Raw genomic sequence first — 19,940 nt, forward strand, 5'->3', positions numbered from 1 at the left:
TGACCCCAGCTAGGTAGTTATCAAGCCTCCTTTTAAAGACCCCCAAGGTAGGAGCTAGCACCACTTCCCTTGGAAGTTGGTTCCAGATCCTGACTGCCCTGACTGTGAAGTAGTGCCACCTGATGTCTAGCCTGAACCTACTCTCAATCAACTTGTGGCCATTGTTCCTTGTTACTCTGGGAGGTGCTTGGGAGAACAGGGTCTCACCCAATCCCCTCTGGTCCCCCCCGGTAAGTTTATAGACGACCACTAGATCCCCTCTCAGCTTTCTCTTGTGAAGGCTGAACAGGTTCAAGTCCCTTAGCTTCTCCTCATAGGGCCTGCCCTGCTGCCTTCTGATCATGCAAGTGGCCCTCCTCTGGACCCTCTCGATGCTGGCCACATCTCTCCTAAAGTTTGGCGCCCAGAATTGGATGCAGTACTCCAACTGCAGCCTGACCAGTGTTGCATAGAGGGGGACTTTCAAGAAGGGAGTTCCCCAGCCTATAGATATGCTGCTGGTTCTTCCTGCCCAAGTGCAGCACCCTGCACTTGTCAATATTGAATCCCATCTTATTCACATTTGTCCACCCCTGTAACCTGTCCAGGTCCAGCTGTATCCTGTCCCTCCCTTCTGGTGTGTCCACCTTGCCCCAAATCTTGGTGTCATCAGCAAATTTGAACAGGTTGCTTTTCACCCCCTCGTCCAAGTCGCTGATAAAGAAATTGAACGGTGTGGGCCCAAGGACTGAGCCCTGGGGGACTCCACTGCCCACATCCCTCCAGGTCGAATATGTCCCATCCACCACCACTCTCTGGGTGTGGCCCCCTAGCCAATTTGTGACCCATCTGACTGTGTAGGCATCAATGCCACAGTCACCTAGTTTTTTAATGAGAATGGGGTGGGAGACAGTGTAGAAGGCCTTCCTGAAGTCCAGAAAGACTACATCCACCACAACACCTGCATTCAATGATTTTGTTACCTGATCATAGAAGGCTATCAGGTTGGTCTGATAGGACCTCCCCTTAATGAACCCATGCTGGTTGCCCTTGAGCAACCTCCCCCTTGCTGGTCCCTCCCAGATATGCTCCTGGATAATTTTTTCAAAGAGCTTTCCCAGGACTGAAGTAAGACTAACAGGCCTATAGTTCCCTGGGTCCTCCCTCCTCCCTTTTTTGAGGATGGGGACCACATTGGCTTTCTTCCAGTCTTCTGGCACCCGGCCAGAGCACCAAGAGTGCTTGTAAGGCAATGCCAGGGGTCCCACAATGACCCCTGCCAATTCCCTCAGCACCCTGGGGTGGAGAGCATCTGGACCTGCTGATTTGAACACATCCAGCCCTTCCAGAAGTCCCCTAACTTGGTCCTTAAATTGCAAAATGATGTTAAGCGAATCCAGTTACATCACAGTAGTTACGTACTAACAGGTGGTGGCTAAAACAATGTTATAACTGAAGCTTGTATGACTTTAAACGAATATGTTCTCTGATAGATCAGCAATGTAATAATGAAACAATGTTAACTGGGATGCTGTTAAGTGAGGAGTACCTGTATTGGTCTTCCTTTGTGGTTGAGTTCCCTATCTGAGGCGAGTGCTTCCTTTGTTATTCTACTTTGACTGTAGGGGCTTTGGAGCTGGACCAGTGCTGGGCCTTTGTACAGCACCCAGAACAATGCAATCCTGTTTTCTGTTGGGGCTTCCAGACACAAGGCAGAATACAAATTGAACGGTGATAACCCAAGGTGCCTGAGAAGTTCCTGGAATAGCCTGCATCCTCCAGGGATCTTTTATTTCAGAATCCATCTTTTGGGGGTTTAGATTTTGTCTGTAGGAAGGGACCCTGTGTTAATTATAGGGATCCAGGAGGATCCACAGACACTTGAGGGCATGTCTATATTATCAAAGGACCATGGCAGAGAGTGCCACAGTGAAGCATGGGCCACCTGCTCCATCTGTGCTACACTTCAAAACAGACACAACAGAGCTTTTGGTCCTAAGGTTTATTATGAAAGAGAACCTGGTAGCATGGGCAGCTATATCGCATCCTTGTGGGGTGTAGTATACACAGGGTGTGTGTATTGTGCTTCATGGGGGCACTCTTTAGCATAATCCCCTGACAACACAGACATTACTCTTGGTGCACTCTCATTTTATGTGCCTAGCCATGGGACCAGTTTCTGAACAGACAATGTGCCATAGATGTTTACTTCAAGTCAGAAATTGAGGGGATGGAATAGTTGTGCTAGCTCTCAGAGCCAGAGTCTCTCTGAAACAGAGAAGTCTGGCATTGTCCCTTTGTTGTTAGAGTAAATACTTTTGTGTGTCAGCCACATTTTTCCGAGTCCCAACAAGATTTTCTGCCATCTGTTTTACTGCATTATTCACAGCTGTTCTAAAAGATGCTGCTGAATGCACAAAATCCTGGGGGCATTCAGGCTCCTTACCTATCTGGAGCTATTACATTGGGCAGAGAGGCATTTGGGATGCAGATGGCTGGATTATGCAATTAAACCTGATCCTGCAAAAAGACCCAGTTAAGATGACCTTCTTTTCCATGGTTACTGAAACCATAGGGATTCCATACAGATTGACCAGTTCCCAAATCCTTTAATTCACCAAAGTACTTAAGCATATGCTTAAGTTCCATCCTGTTCAGCTGTATTTAAGCATTGATTTAATGTGCCCACTGACATATACTTACATATTTTGCTTGATCAAGGCCTGATAGGTAGATGTTAATTGTCATCTAATTGCATCAGACTGGATCTGCAAGGGTTTCATATACATAAGCAGATTCTGCACATACCCAGAATGTATCCTGTGTACATCAGCTTACCTACATACATAGTCTGATCAGCAATTGCATCGATCGTTATCACACACCTTTAAGTGTTCTGCTCTGATCTCAGTGTCTAGCTCTAGCACATCTTCTGGAGCTGTAGACTGCTTTCGACTATGTTTGCCACCAACAGCGCTTATATCTTTTTGGTCCGCTAATGCAAATGAGATTTTGGTCCCTGAAACAATTTTAGAATAGTGCTGGTCAGGAACTTCAGAGCAACTCTTATTGCTTAAAGCCAGAATCTTCCCCTTAATCCTATCAGTGTCACAGAGCCTTTCTACTCTGTTTGAGGACAAACCAATAATGAGAAAAAATAGCTAAAGATCTGGAAAATTTCCCAACAGCAAGATTTGTGAAAATTTGGGATGGTTTCTGCAAGTGTAAGAAGAGCAAATGCCTCATTGTTTCAGATAGTTAAATTGGGCTGGACAATATGCTAGAAAAACATTTTGTAGGGTACAATCTATCCAAATCAGATTTGACTTTATCTATCTTTTCCATCCCAATTTTCTATATCAAAATACAATGGCTAAAATGATACTATGGTAACAGTACATACAGGCAGCAAACTTCATATACCGCTGAAATATTTCTCTGTATATCTCAAAACCTCTGTCTCGCAACCTAAGGACAAAACAAGTTTTAGTTAAAAATGAAATAAAAGGTTTGTACTTTTGCTTGTGATGCCATCTGAACAACTTTAGGAGAACATGTAATGTTACATCAGAACATTCTTCTAGCATTGCTATGGGCATATGCAGATAAATTAGTAACTATCAAGTAAAATGATATGGGGCTTTACTATATAAATGGTGCTTCACAGTAGCTTCCTGTAGGCATGCTTTTGTTCTCTGGTACAAGAAAGCTAACCTGCAGCATCTCACTGCTTAGGGAAAGAGGACTAGGATTCCAGATTCACCTGTTGAGGGGTAAGAGGACACACACAGAGGCAGTTATTGCAGAACAGCTGATGCATAGTAAATCCCTACCCCTTTTCATTTCATGGTAACTAATTTGTCTGCATATGTCTTAGATTGCTTACCCTTGTGCAATTTAAGTAGCTACACTCTTCCTACTTAAAGTCTCCCTTGTTGTTTCAACCAAATACAACGTATTCCTGTCCTAAACTGAATTTCACCCTGACAGTCTGTGCAGAGAGTCAGCACAGGAACTATGCACTACCCATATTATTCTACTATGGAAACACTTAAAGGCCCTGCTTATGGCCTGGAGTCCCACTGGTCTGTGCCGAGCACAAGCACAGAACACAGAGATGGCCGCTGCCTCACAACAAACAAGCACCTCCTTGTGAACCCTGTTACAAGGTCTGAAAGGAGACCTAAGTGGCCTATAAGCCCTATGCTAGGTCTCTACACAGCTGTAATGTTTGCAGATGACTGCAGCTCCCAAGTAGAGTTTCACTGAGGTCAGAAGAGAGCTCCGTGTGAGTGCAGTACTTTGCCTGAATGCTGCTTGTTGGGCTGGGCCTCAGGTAGGGCTGTTGAATGGTGATCTATTAAGTTATCTGGCAGTTGAATGGTGATCTATTAAGTTGTCTGGCATGTCAGGGCAAGGCATGTTTCAGTAGGTGCTGGAAGAAGCAATTCCTTAGCAATGTCTGAACATTACTTTGTAGAGAAATTTGAGATCCTTTGGAGAGAAAAGCAGTTCATGGGTAGGCAACCCGCAGCACAGGTGCCAAAGCCTGGCATGCAAAGGCATTTTGCTTGGCACATGCACTTCAGGGCAGATGTTTGGGAAGGGGCCAGGGTTGCGCTACCACAACAAGGATTGGGCCCCTCGTGGCTCCCCCACCATCCACCCCTGGCATGCCAACTTCTTACAAGTTGAAGTTGGCAGTGTTTTTGGCACTCTGCCTAAAAGCATTGCCGACTCCTGCATTAGTTAGTTAATGTCTAGTGAAGAGAAGATATGTTATATGGGCCACCATTGAAGATGACTCCAGAGAAATGCTTTTCATGAATCTGTATGATAAGTACTTCGTGGTAGCTAATGGAAAGCTTGAGTGATGGGTGTTCACAGGTTTTCAACCTTTGTCTTCCACATCTCATTTGCAAATGACTGGTGGGGCTTGGTCACAATCTTTGGAAGAGAGTAATGGCTAGCCTGACTCAGGCTTGAGAGCTGTCTAGTCTCTAGCAACTCATCTACAGGGTAGCAGTAAATCCTGCATGCATGCAGGGGTTTGGGCTAGATCTCTCCTCTGACCCCATGATTCCATCTCAGACAACTGCCAGCACAGATGGAGGAAGGCAAGGAGGGAAAAGGGAATGGGAAACTGAAACAGCACTGTAAATGAGACAAGTTTGAGAATAAACTGAACAGTGCAACCTGCTGAATATTTGAGATGCCTAAACACAAATAACAGGCATCCAAGGACTGAAAAAGACAAACAAGAAGTATTAGTATACAACTACAGCTGTCATCACCAGATCATGAAGACTTGTTGGGCAAAGTGTAGGCCTGGAATATTGGTATAGAAGAGTAGTAAGTGTTTGGTTGTGCATCAAGAATGTATATACTTGCCATGAAAAGGGGAGAGGCAAGCTTATTGATTGTCTAGATGAAAATAAAAAGTGTGTGGTAGTGGATGGAGGAACAGAGGTGATACCAGAATATTATAGCGTACAAAGAAGGGGTGAATGAGACTTTTAAAAAAGTGTAATTATCAGAAACATCTAAAGGATAGAACCTGGTGGTAATGGAGGACTTTGGGTTAAAGAAGTCTCTGCTGGAAAGACAATACAGCAGAACACAGTTACTCCATCATGTTCCTGCAACTCTTGGAGACAACTTTTTGTTTCAGAAGCAGGAAGAAGTTAATGGGGAAGGTTGATAATTTTTTTTAGTAAGTTTTGGCTATTTAGGAAAGAACTGATTCTAAAGGTGGAAGGTCAATTGGATAAAAGTGATCATGAAATTACAGAATTAACACCTTCCTTTTCTTAGTATGGTAAGAGCAGCAGTATGCAGATAATGGACTTCCAACAAACTCCAGGAACTGGTAGGTAGGATTTTCTGGGAAGAAAGTCATAATAATAAAAGAAGTGTAGATGAGCTGGCAGTTACTGAAAGACTGTATTCAATACACAGTGACAAACTATCTTAATGCAAAGAAAAGCTGGGAAAACTTGTGAGGCCATTAGAGCTGCATCAGGAGCCTTTCAATGATGAGACATTCCAAAAGGAATCATACAATAAGTAGAAACCAGGGCACATAATTTAGGATGATTATATATAAAGAAATAGCAGAAACCTGTGCAGATAAAATCAGAAAGGCTGAGGTGCAAACTGGTTGTCAGATAGTAGGGGATATAAAACAAGAAACAGCTCTATGAATACAGGAAAAATAAGAGAGAATATGAAGGGACAGGCCCACTACTAAATGGGAAAGAAGAGGAAGTAATGAATGATGCAGAAGAGCCCAGCGTATTTGATGTTGCCTTCAGCCTTCAAAAAGGAGAAATTGTGACTAGCTATTTAATTAAATTCATTTTAACAAGGACCTAGAAGAGCAGGTTAAGGAATATTTAGATGAGATAGACTGTGTTCAAGTCAGCAGGGCCTGATAAAATTCACCCTCTAATACTTAAAAGAACTAGCTGAAACAATTTCTGAACCATTAGCAATTATCTCTGAGAACTCATAGTGGATGGGGATGGCCCCAGAGGATGGGAGAAGAGCAAACATAGTGCCTAATTTTATAAACGGAGGAATCAAAGAGTTATAGACCATTCGGCCTAACTTTGATCCCCAGAAAGATTTTGGAACATACAAGTAAACAATCAGTTTGCAAGTCCCTAGGAGATAAAGCGATACCATCAGCCAACATTGATTTGACACGATTTGTTCTGGACAAATTTATCTCATTTCCTTTTTAACAGGATAATTGGCCTGGTAGTTAAGGGGAAGCAGTAGATGTGACATGAATGGACCACAAACTAAATCTGAGTCAATCACAATGCGATGCTGTTGCAAAAAAAGCCAAATCTCACTTTGAGATGTGTTACAAAGAGGCCTCGTTCGGGATACTGTTTCCAGTTTTAGGTACCACACTTAAAGAAGGATGTGGATAAACTGGTGAGAATCCAGAGGAAAGCAACAAGAATGATAAGAGGACTAGAGAACATGACCTATATGAAGTAAACTTGAAGGAACTGGTTTTAATCTAAAAAAGAAAGGGACATAACAGTCTTCCAATATGTAAAACATGTTATAAAAGGGATGGCAATCAATCATTTCCCATAGTCGCTAGGGGAAGGAAAAGGAGATATCAGTTAATTTTGGAGCCAAGATGAGTCAAGCTGGATAGTAGGAAAAGATTTCTAATGGTTAATGTAGTGAAACACTAGAACGGCCATCTAGGGAGGTGACAGAATCTCTTTCACTGGGAGTTTTTAAGAACCAGTTAGACAAGCATTTCAGGGGTGGTCTAGCTACTCCACCTTGGCACAGGGGTTTTGACTAGATGATCTCTTGTGTTTCCTTTTAAGCCTACATTTCTAGGAACAGAAGTTTCTCCATAGTGCCTGGGAGGGGTAATCCTATAGCCTGTGAGGGGTGCACCAAGCATTCCTGGAGGGGCAATCCCATAATGCTTGAGAGGGGAAATCCTACAGTGCCTGTGGGGGGTGCACAAACATGTCTGGAGGGGCGATCCCATAGTGCATGAGAGAGGCACTATGCACCTTTGAGGGATGCACCGAGCATGCCTGGAGGGGTGACTCCATAGAGCGCATTAAGGGCAAACCAGGGCTTGGGGACTGGGGCTAGGGAGCCCAGAGCCCAAGAAGGACAAGATTTAGATATTGGAACCAGAGGGCTTGAAGCCTGGAGCAGGGCAGAGACAGGGCCTGGGTCCCAGACAGAGACAGAGTCCAGGTTGGCTCAGCAGCACAAGAGGGGGCAGATATAAGGCCTCAGAAGGCAGACAAGAAGCTGGGAATCCCAAAGCTCGGTCTGGTCAGTGGACTAGAGCTAGAGGGCTTGGCAAGAACAAAAAAGAGGACGCTGAGAAGACCAGAGCCCAACACTGGAAGAACATCAGGCTCACTCTAGGTCCCACAGGCAGCCCCCTCCTTTCCAAACATTAACATCAAAAACATGGCGGATGAGTAAAGGTGGTGAGGGCCCCTAGAGTTGGAGCCAGGGCAGGAATTACGTGGCCACCAGGGGGCGTCACAGCTGCCCCTGGGACACGAACCTGTCACACCCAAAAAACACTAGACTATGTAAAAGAAGCCCAGATATTCCATTCATGCTATTCTACATTAGATCCTAACCAAAGGTCACCAAAAGGCACTGTATTGGCTACGTGTTGAAAGTATTGTTCTGTGTGTGGAATGCAACTCCCAAACACAAGTGCTTTCCTAATGCTTAGATCAGAGGAAGCTGATACAAGTCATTTTAGTTCTGGAGGAAGATTGCTTTTACATTCTCAAGGATATGACACTTCGGCATGATGCCATTAAGCAAAAGTTGTGATCGAACTTCATTAACATGTTTGCATGTTCTTTGTGACATATTCTTTCCATGGATGAACAACACTTTGGAGGGACCAATTCCACAGGACCATTGGGTTTTGAGTAGCTCCTCCATCCATTGTGCCAAAGCCATTGTACTTTACATATTAAGCACTTGCCTTCAATGAGAGTTACTTGGTGCTTAGCACTTTCTAGAAATCAAGCCCACTTACAAAAGGAGCCTAAAGAAGGATTAAACACTGCAAAAATGATGGATCTTATGGCTTGTGAGCACTTGGTCCTGGCTTCTCCTCAGCAAGCTCAGGCCAGTCTGTTTCTTAACTCTCTGATCACCTGCACTCCATTGCCTCAGCTCAGGCAGCCACTGCCAGGCAGACCCTAAATCTTTCACTTGGATTTACCTAATCCAGATCAAGACTTCTCTATTTTTAGAGGCAATATTAAGTGCCCCCTCCAAAAAGCACCGAACAGCCCAGAGCCAGGTCCAAAACAAGGCTTTATTGCTTGTCCATGTTCATGACCATAAGACAAAGTGATAACATGGAATTGCACATGCAGTGTTCTGCTGAAGTGTTAGTTGAGAACCTAAGAGAAGAGGGTTTTCCATTTCCCACTCCTGGATCAGGGGTGCTCAATATCCAGCCCACAGGCCAGATGTGGCCTGTGGTGCAGTGTCATCAGACACTCTCCTGCTGCAAAATTTCTGAATCCATGGGGTTCTCTGGGCCCTGCATGCTGGGATGTCTGATCCTAGCGCACAAAGCCAGGCAAGGGTTCACTGGGACCCCTGAACCCAATCCTAGATTCAGGGGTTGGGAGGGAGTGGTGCTGGGCACCCAGGACTCAATTCCAGCACACTGTACAAGGAGGGGGCAGTGCCAGGCCCCAGGGCCCAATCTGGTCCATAGACCAGTCCTATACCACTCATCTGTCCTGTGAGGACAAAAGGTTGAGCACCACTGCTCTGTGTAATGCAGTTTCTTAAGACACTTACTGTTTCTCCAGTTTCTTCTTGGTTTCACTGAGCAGCAGCACTTGTGAGAGACGAGGATGAGGGCTAATGTCAATCTCTTCAGCAGAATCAGTTTTCATCAGCAGCTCCTTTATCACACACTCAAATACTGTCTTGTAGGTCCTGCAGCATAAGAGCTACAAAATACAGTACACATGGGGATGCAGTAGGGCTGGGCTTTAGAGACATGGCCTAGAGTTTAATCCTCCTATGTAGTATTTGAACAGTAAAAGGAAGATAGTCTTAGATGAGGCAATACCATCTTTCCTCTCTACTCAGTGTTGGTGAGACCCCAACTGTAGTACTGTGTTCAGTTCTGGGTGCTGCACTTCAAAAAGACATGGAGAATCTTGAAAGGGTCCAGAGAAGGGCCACAAGAATGATTAAGGGCCTGGAAGACAAAACTTATGAGGAAAAACTAAGGGATCTGGGACTGTTCAGCCTGGGGGACAGAAGACTGAGGTGGGACTTGGTGGCCATCTATAAGTATGTAAGGGGTGAATATCAGGAGCCTGGAGAAAAACTGTTCTGTAGGGTGCCCTGGGGGGGGACAAGGAGCAATGGCCATAAAATGTTAGAGGATGGTTTCAGGTAGGATGTAAGGAAGAACTTTATGGTAAGGGTGACCAGAATCTAGAACAGACTTCCCAAGGAGGTTGTGCAGTCCCCAACCTTGGAAGTCTTCAAGAGGAGGCTGGGCAGACACCTTGCTGGGATTATTTGATCTCAGCAGTATTTCTGCCCAGAGCAGGGGGGTTGGACTCAATGATCTTTTGAGGTCCCTTCCAGCCATTTATTTCTATGATTCTATGATTATTAGGGCTATGCAAAGCTTTAGTTGCTGATTAGATTCGGTGGAGATTTGGCCCGATTCGGCGGCTGCATCTCCAAATCGAATCAGGAGACCCTTTAATCTCTCCAAATCGAATTGGAACCCTCCGAATCGATTCAGGGAGATTTGGAGAGATTCGATGCTTTGGACGTAGACACAGCTTTAAATGTTTTTTCTACATACCTCAAGGTACCAGTTGGCTTGTGAACGCTGAGATGGTGGGGCAGATGGCGCATCCTACGGGGCGCTGGGGTGGTTCCCAGCACACTCGGTGGCAGACCCGGAAGTGGATCAGAAGCACTTCTGGTCCACTTCTGGGTCTGCTACGGAGCAGGTGGGGGACCTCCCCCCCACCCCTCAGCTCAGTGACTGGTGCCTCCTGGGTCTGGGGGGGCACCTGGGGTGCCTCCGTGGCTGATCGCCGAGCCAGGGAGGTGCGGAGGGTGGGGAGAGTCCCCCACGTGCTCGGAAGTGGACCCGGAAGTGGACTGGAAATATTTCCAGTCCACTTCCGGGTCCACGGCTGAGCACCCCCCCCTCCTCCCCCCCGTGCTCCTGTGGGACGCTCCATCCACCCCAGCATCGCAGTGTTCATGAGCCACCTTGTACCTCAAGATATGTAGAAAAAACATTTAAAGCTGTGTCTATGTCCGAATCAGCATCGAATCTTCAGATTTGGGTGTGGCCAAATCTAATTGGGACAGTGATCTGAATCAACTAATCAAATCACTCTCCCCCGATTCAGGCTGAATTCGAATTGAATATGGCCCATCTCGCACACCCCTAATGATTATGACTGCTAAAGGTCTTCCTTACGCCACAGGGCTAGATTCATACCAATAAACCAGACCCTCACTTGGTGGAAATCAGTGTAACTTCATTGCACCAGTTATGGATCTGGTCCAGTGACGCACCTCTTCTGTTTACAGCAATTTCTCATGCTAGATTTATCTCCTCCTCCTAGCAGAATCGGGCTTTCTTCCCTTGACATTGCTTCTCAGGCAGCCCGTTCTTCACAGTGATCTACTGTGTGTTTATCTTCCCCATATCTTTTTGCCCTAAAGGCCTTTGGTGGGGACAGTGCAATGCTCCTCCTTTCTTGCCAGTGCCTTCTGAATCCAGTGCCCTCTCTGTTTCAAACTATATGTTTTCCATCTGTTCTCTGCCCACCCCAGCCATTGACCCCTCGCCCTTGTATCAGCCTTCCCTTCCAATGTTGAGGTCCAGTGGGCATTCTCTGTACTGCATGGCAACAAACATTGCAGAACCTGGCCAGTCTTTCTCCCACTATAATGGCCAGTATCAAGTATCTGGCAGGTGCTTGTTCTGCTTTGGTTCTTAGTGGATAAAAGATCATCATATTGACTTTACATTTCACTCACAGAAAAGAAAAAATGATATGACCATAGTCACAGAATAAGGTTGGAGCAGAATCAAGACTAGCACTCAGGGCTTGCACCCTAGATGCTGGTGTAAACCCTTCCCAGCTTTTGAGATGAATATTCCTTTCTCTGAGACTTCAGAATGATTCATGCCTTAGTTTGTGTCTAGCCTCTGATGGCACCAGGAACTCTGGGGATGTGGAAATGCAAAATTAAGTTTCTTCCAGGCTGTTACCTGATCAAAGTCTACACCCTAAAGACAAAGCATGTATCTCTCTTCCACTGTGCTTTTCTAACCCTCTTTGCCTGGTAGCAATATATTTTTAATTGGAGAAGATTATAAACTGCCAGGACAAGATTATGTATTGGCTCTGCCATGGGAATACTGTTACAAAAAGATAGCTTATTGCACGTACTACTTACCTTTTCCAGGGGCACTATGCTCAGATCTTCTACTTCTGGGAAGGGCTTTACAGGACCACTACAAAATTCACAGATTTCTCTTTCACTTTCTCCATGTCCCTTAGAAATGAAAGGAAATTGGTGAAGAGCTTCTTAGCTGCTTCTCTTAAAAAATGAATTGGCCTCAAAAACTACATGCCCACATAAGAAAGAGGCAAAATGTGTCATTATAATAACTGCAGAACTACAGTTCAATAAGGTTAGAGCATAAAGAATGCTAAACCCCAGAAATATCTAGGATATATTTTCAGTATCCATACCGCCAAGTGAATTACAGAGCATAACCAAATTAAAGCACTTCTCCTTACTGCTTTACTTTATGAGAGTAGATGAAAAAATGTTAATTTCTTTTTATGGGAAATTTTGAAAAACAGTCATTTTGAGACCTAATGAAAAAAATGAAAATGATTTTTTTAAATCTAAAGGTTCCATTTGTTAAAAGTAAAACAAATGAAAAACAAAACTGAAGAGCAAATGGTGTTCAATTTTAAGAAACTGAAAATGGCTAGTTTTTCAGGTTTTTGTTGAAAAAAATCAAAATAAAACAATGAAAACATATATGAAAGTTTTCATTTTGGAAAAAATAATCCAGCTTTCATTCAAAAAATATTTCTGACACAATCTTTTATGGCCAGCTCTATCCTTTCTGGTTTATAAAGATCATTCAAAACTTTGGCTTATTTTTTAGAGGCTTTTCTTTTTTCACTTCATTTTTATATTAGCAATACCAGCTCCTCCACTCTCTCTCTAATGGATGATCATGACAGGACATTTGGAAGGTAAGATTATCTTACACAAGAATATACTTCCTGTATCTGTCTACAGCCTTACATGCACAGAGGATTTCAACCATTGCTACAGCTACCCTTTGTCTGGCCACTAATGCAAACACCTAGTATGGACAGGCAAAGCCACTATGGGCACATCCAGATGTGCAGGCATGTTTGATCTGTGGCATCACAAAGCTCTTTATGGCACCACTAACGGCATGAATTGCATGTACAACAATGCAGGGCGGGGACAAAATTAGCTACAGGGATTTCCCAATCACAAAAAAAATAACCTCCTGGGAAAAAAAAATCAGCACAAAGCATGTGAAAATAGTAGGCACCGGGACAAGCACAGAGACAAGAGAGCAGACAGCCCAGGGTTTCCTGCTCCCCCATTTCTGCACTCTGTGGAGTCCCCTTGCTGAGACACACAAAGATGGGAGCACCAGCCCAGGGCTGCCTGCTCCCCTGCCCTGCGGCTGGCTGGAGCACAGTGTACCTCAGCATGGGGGCTCCACAACACACGGAGATGGGGGAGCAGACAGCTGTTCCCCATCCCACTTGCAGGCTGGCTGGGGCACAGGGTGCCTCAGCATAGTGGCTACCTGCCAGCTAGTCTCACTCTGAGGCACCCTGTGCCCCAGCCCTCCCCACCCCGCTGCGGCACATGGAGCCCAGCTGGGAACTGGGAGGAACTGGGCATGCCCTGAAACGAAGGGAACATGCAGGGGTGTGTGCTGCAGCACCAAGTAGTGCAAGCACCCCTGCCCCCCAGCTCATCTGGACGTAGTCTATGAGTTGTGATTTGCCCTGGTGGCACAGCAATGCCTTACTGGAAAGCTAGATAAACTGAATCAGTGCAATTTACAGCTCATCATGACTTTGTCCATCTACATTAGGGATTTACAGTGATGTCACTACATAGGTGTTCTGTTCCTGGAAATGTTGCAGCCAAGGCCTCAAACCGAATGGTTTCTCTCTAGTTGCATGGAAAGAGACTTGAAGATCAGATTGCAGTTTTTCATGCTTCATCATTTATGTCTTCTGAAGATTTAGCCAAGATCCTCCAGCACAAAAACAAAACTAAGGGCCCAATAGTCCTGATTGTTCAAATGTAAAGAAATAGGATTTTTTTTGCAGGACTGATGGTCCTTTATACATCAGAGACCCTGTACTACAGTTAATACTTAGTTTCCTTGCTTTTGGCAGCTCACAGCTGGAAGGGTATTTAAATATAATTACTGTGTGTTTAGTATGAAGTGCCTCCTTCCTTCCTCCCCCAACACATCTTACCCACTTCTTAAAGGCAGCTTCTACAAGGGAATAGTCCTCACCAGGGGTGGGAAAAATGCGGCCCGTGGGCCGGATGTGGCCCTCCAGGCCATTCTATGTGGCCCATGGGGCCCCTAAAAAATGTAGTAAATTAATATTTATCTGCCCTTGGCTGCCTGTCACGCAGCCCTCGACAGTTCGTCAAAACTCAGTAAACGGCCCTCCACCCAAAATAATTCCTGCCCCGCCTTAGACAAACCTAGAAGAACTGACAAGGCAGACTATAAAATGTTTCTGGAAGAGCTGGTATGGCCCATTATACAAATCTTGACAGTGGGCCTAATAGGTTAGGGAAGTCTTATTATCTATTAGTGTACTGCCATTATGGTCCATAACATGCTAATGCATCTGTTTTGCAGGCAAAAAAAATCTATGCACTAAAATCCTTTCAGAATAAGGAACTACCATTAGCAGTAGACAGTTTCCAAAGCCAAATTTCTCTCACCTACCTACTTCCCTATAGATATATAGTTAATTTTGGTCTGAGAATTTTCCTGCCTAACTGAGGCCACAGTGCTTTTTAAATAGCCAAGTCATAATTAGGAAATCCTGACAGTAAGTGATGAAGTCATAACTGAAATATAGCAGTATGGGAAGGAATTGCTATTGTTAGAGTGGGGAATCCAAGCTTTTCCCAGCTAAGGACTATGCTGGGAAGCTCTCAGCTAGAGTAAACTTCACAGCACAGGTGGCAGTCAGATTAGGATAGTGCATTGCACACAACAGACAAGGACTTCCATGTTAACAATGAGACTGCAGTGCAGAGCTCTGTGGGTCTTATTTTTAGGAGGCTGTGAACTAGAGCAATATCAATGTCCAGAAACAAAGAATAGCCACCAGCTGAAATACTGATGCAGATGCAGGAATGGAGAGAGAATCCTTTAACTCTCATCCTTACCTTTAATTTTGGCTGGGTGATGGCTAAGCAGGGAGGCAGACCACAGCTGGGTCACCTTTTGACCTCTGTTTTTCTTTGAAGAGTTGCAAAACCAACATGAAGAGAAGGCAGGTATGATCACACCACACAGGCCTATGATTTTATGCCAGGAGATACAGGTCCTACCAAAACATATACAGCTTGAGTCCATAAAACCTGCTATTTACTTGTGAAACTTGCAACCTTATTTTTCTCAAAGTCAAGTCTGAATTTCTTCTGAAGGAAACGTGAAAGTCCCATTGTTTGTGAACAAAGTGACAGCTGTAAATGTGGCCCTCAGTCCCTACCAGCCTGGTAATGTGTGACCTAGATGTGCAAGGCTCGATTGCCAAATTATTTCATGGAGGAATTAAGTTTCTTCTTGAGAAAGGACAGGTGCTTTAGTTTCTAAGCTCTTGGCAGTCCTCACCTCCTTTAAGTACAGAGTAGTTATTTTCACACCATCATAAGCCTTTGATTCAAGGAGAGAAGTTTCCTCTTCTGAAACAGACCGGTGGTCTTGTAAGTTTTCAACAAGCTCATGCAGGGCTTTTTTGTAAGAAAAAAGACAAAGATGTAAGTTAGTGTCACTTCTTTTGTTCTGAACATTTTACATTTTTATGTAAAGTTTTCTTGGAAAGACACTTTGATTTAAACATTTCAAACCTGAATGCCTAAAGTTAGTCTCTCTTGGCTACACTTAGGCACCTGGTTAAGATATTTTCAAAGACGTCAAGTGCCTACAGTTTCCAGTTACTGTTGTAGGCCTCACGTGGCTTGAGCATATTAGGTACTTAACTTATAAACAGCCTGTTTTCTTAAAAGTGACTAGCAATATTGTCTGCCTGACTTCAGACATGTTGAGGGAGTTTAGAAAAAGGCCTGATCTTCAGAAACTGTCAACCACTCACCCTCTGCAAACAACATCCCCTCCAAAAATTTCATATTCATAGAGAAGAGCCAGTCATATGATTAGAGGCCTGAAGAACAAGAGCATACGAGGAAAGGCTGACAGATATGGGATTGTTCAGCCTAGAAAAGAGAAGACTTCATGGGGATTTGGTGGTAGCTTACAAATATAGCAGGGGAGAACATCAGGGGCTAGGTGAACAACTATTCACCAAAGCATCCCAGGGGAAAACCAGGAGCAATGGTCATAAACTCCTAGAAGAAGGTTTCAGACTGGATAGAAAGAAAAACTTCTTTACGGTTCACGTGACCAGACTCTGGAATAGACTCCCAGTGGTAGTGGTGCAGGCACCTACCCCGGAGATCTTCAAAAGTAGACTGGATGCACACTTTACTGTGGTTATTTGACCCCAGCAGTCTTTCCTGCCTAGAGAAGAGGAACTGGACCTGATGATCTCACAAGGTCCCTTCTAGTCAGAGGTGCTGGCCAACAGAGTCAGGGAGGCAGAAGGGCAGACGCGAGGGGATGTGGATAAGAGGGATCCTCAGCCCCAAAATGACAAAGTTATAGGTGTGGCAGGCCAGTAGGGGGCGCTCCTGCGTTGAGCCGCCCACCTCCCTGCGCCCGACCACCTTCCAGGCTCCGAGTGCCTCCCTTGGGGTGCCTCCCGTCCGGCCGACCCCTTCCCTGGAGCACACCCACTAGCCTGGGGTTCCCGCTGCCACCATCCAAGGCTCTGGACTCACTTCTGGCTCTGTGCACCTTGGAAAACACAGGCCTGATCGTCCAATGGGTACTAGACCCAATACCAGCACTTGGGGCACTTCCCCAAGTCAGGGGCTTATTAGGAAGCCTCCTTTAGTCCACCGACCTAAGGGGCCTCCTTGGCATAATTTAGTCCCACCCCTCAATAAGTCTCCCACACTGGTCACAAAGAAGAACTTTATTGATTACAGGGGGTAGGGCGGAAACAGGGTAAAAGGTAGAGCAATATCATAGAAATCTTACAGGAATATCAGAGGAATCCCATAGAGCAAACCAGGGTGGCTGAGGTAGCCGTTTAACCACGCATCTGAGTTACTGAAGCTAAATATCTAATCGGATCTCTGGTAGCTTACTCACTCGCATCATCCAGAGGTGGTTGTTGTTTCCTCTGGAGGCAGGGCACTCTTGGAGCATGCGGTGATGAGGAGAGAGCCAGGTTCAGATTCACCTGGATGACCGCATGGCTAATGGCTGACTTCTTCTTGGCCCAGGCCCTTAAATAACTTCTCTGACCTCAGCAGCCCGGTCCAATCGAAGCTGCCAATACTGGCCACAAACCGACCAATCTACAAAGCATCCCTGGCTACCTGGGCCCGCGCAGGGCCGGGTCTTTCCCCCCCTTGCCCGGGTGACTAGAGCATCCGCCTCCCAGGCACCAGGCTTTTGTCATGCAGACAAGGTGGGAGATCCCCGCCCTGAGGGATTCAACACCAGCCTCCCAGGCTGGCTGAGACAGATCTCTGCAGAGGGGCACCGACTGTGGCATTTCTGCCACAATAGGTATTTCAGTGATTCCCCATTATAGTCTTTGGCCGAATCGCTGAATCTCTCTGACTTGGCACTGAATCTTCTGAAGCCGATTCAGTCGAATCGAGTCGGGACAGCGATCCGAATTGAATTGCTGTCCTCTGAATAGAATACTTCCCTTTTCGCACAGGCCTAGAAAATATCATGTCTATGGTTGATCTTTCGGCCATGAATCTGTGCTCAGATTCAGGGTAGACACAACTCACCAGCTGTTGTAGGCGCAACAAGATTACTCTTGAGAAAGCTTTTCCTCCTATATTTAGTAGTAAGATACCACTGTAGTTGTTACAGTTGCCCTTATCTCCTTTATTTTTATACAAAGTGATGATGTTTGTGTCAGGGGTTTAGGTTGTAGCCGTGTTGGTCTAAGGACACAGGCAGACAAGGTTCCTTGGGTGAATTTGATATCTTTTATTAGACCAACCCAAATGGTTGGAGAATAGTTATTAAGCAAGCTTTCAGGTTCAAAAACCCTTCGTCAGGCTAAGGAAATTTCAGCAGTTGGTGTGTGCTCTTCCTGGATGGAATGAAAAGTAAAGAAGCCAGCGGCTGGGCTGGGCTGGGGAGTCAGTTGCCAGGCAGATTGTAATGTATCAAAAATCCAATGTCTATGTTTAGTCCATGATCTCTAGTATCCAGGAGGTTGATGAAATGGAGCTCATAGGCTCTCTCTGGGAAGTGTTGTGTAAGTTTCCCTTGAGGATCAGGACTGAGAGACTGGAGAGATAGTGGCCCTCCTGTGAGAAATGTGCCCCCACCGGTAATTGGGTATTTCTGTCTTTGATGGATTTCCGGTGTGCATTCATTCTGGTGCGCAGTTGTTGTCTGGTCTCTCCTACATATCTTCCATCAGGGCATTTGGTGCATTGGATGAGGTATACTACATTCCTGGAGGTGCAGCTGTAAGATCCTGGGATGCTGCTGGCTCTGTTGTGGGGTGTAGTAATAGTGGGGGTGGTGGAGATATGTTGGCAGGTTTTGCATTTCTTGTCATGGCACGGTCTGGATCCTTTTGGTGTGTTCTGGGCTTGAGGAAGTTTGCTTCTGGTGATGAGGTTGGCGAGGTTCGGTGCTTGTCTGAAGGCTAGGATGGGTGGCTCTGGGAAGATCTTTTTAAGAATAGGGTCTTTTTCTAATATGGGTTGCAATTTTTTGTGGATTTTCCGTACAGGTTCAAGGGAGGGGTGATATGTCATAACCAGCGGTGTGCGATTTGTAGGTGTTTTTCTTCTGTACTACAGCAGTTCTTCACGTGGTATCCAGGTGGCTCTTTCAAACGTGCGATCTACCTCTCTGGAGGAGTGTCCTTGCTGGGTGAAAGCCTTTTTAAGATTGGTGAGGTGGCGATTCCGGGTGTTCTCTTCAGTACAGATGCGGTGGTATCTGAGGGCTTGGCTGTATATCACAGCTTTTTTGGTGTGTTTCGGGTGATTGCTGGTTCTGTGCAGATATGTATGTTGGTCTGTGGGTTTCTTGTATACTGTGGTCTGTATTTTGCCCTTCTGGATACTGATCATTGTGTCTAAAAAGGAGATGTTGGTGCTGGAGTATTCTAAAGAAAGTCGGATGGAGGGATGGTGACTGCTGAATTTCTGGTGGAACTCAATCAGAGATTGCAGGTTCTCACTCCAAATGATGAAGATGTCATCAATGTATCTTAGGTATAGTAAGGGTTTGATGGTGCAGTTCTTGAGGAAGTCTTCCTCCAGGTGGCTCATAAAATGTTTGTGTCACGCATGTCTTGTGGTACCTCACCCTCTTTCTAGCATTTGATTACCAGCTGATGAAGATATGGTAGTAGGCTTTCTTTCCCGCACTTGAGAATTTCCACTGGGATGCCACCTTTTCCAGGAGCCTTGCCACTTGCTAATGAATCAATGGCTTTGTTTAGCTCTTCTACAGTAGGCTCCACATTTAGCTCTGGCATGACCTGTGGAGTTGGTGTTTGGTCCAGTAATTCACTGGTGATGTTTCTTTCTTGTAAGTATAGCTCTGAGTAGTGTTCAACCCAATGAAATATCTGCTTGCTTCTTCTATCTGTAATGGCTTCACTGCTGTGCGATTTGAAAGGGGCAGACTTGTTGACAGTAGGGCCTAGAGCTTTCTTTAGATCATTGTACTTGACTTTTAGGTTTCCTATGTCTGAGGCTGTCTGCATCTCTTCACAGAGCTTAGTCCAGTACTGATTTGCACAGCATCTGGTTGCTCTCTGTACCTTGTTTTTCTCGCTTTGGTGCTCACTGTTGGCTTCTTCTTGTGTTCCAGATAAGCTGTATTCTTGATATTGATGAAAGGTAATAGTTCTTCTGCATTTTCTTTGAACCAGTCCTTATTGGATGGTCTCTTTTCCCCAAATGTAGCTTTAGCTGTTTCATTGATTGCAGTTCTTAAGCCTTCCCAAATTTGCTCTGCTTTCTCTGGTAGT

At 45.2% G+C, this 19,940-nt stretch overlaps 1 protein-coding gene across 5 annotated transcripts in view; it reads right to left on the minus strand.

Annotated features, from left to right (window-relative positions):
• The window catches only part of ERICH6B (glutamate rich 6B), an 81,453-nt gene that overhangs the window by 17,162 nt on the left and 44,351 nt on the right, over positions 1-19,940 (minus strand). For all 5 annotated transcript variants that reach the window (XM_059727286.1, XM_059727228.1, XM_019500459.2 and 2 more), the window contains exons 8-12: positions 15,464-15,582; positions 11,977-12,075; positions 9,322-9,476; positions 3,383-3,447; positions 2,865-2,998 (exon numbers count right to left, since the gene is read on the minus strand). In XM_059727286.1, the coding sequence (XP_059583269.1) occupies positions 2,865-2,998; positions 3,383-3,447; positions 9,322-9,476; positions 11,977-12,075; positions 15,464-15,582 (572 nt within the window). The remainder of the gene's footprint in view (positions 1-2,864; positions 2,999-3,382; positions 3,448-9,321; positions 9,477-11,976; positions 12,076-15,463; positions 15,583-19,940) is intronic.

This window comes from Alligator mississippiensis, chromosome 1 (genome assembly GCF_030867095.1).
Source record: "Alligator mississippiensis isolate rAllMis1 chromosome 1, rAllMis1, whole genome shotgun sequence".
In the NCBI taxonomy this organism is placed as follows: domain Eukaryota; kingdom Metazoa; phylum Chordata; order Crocodylia; family Alligatoridae; genus Alligator; species Alligator mississippiensis.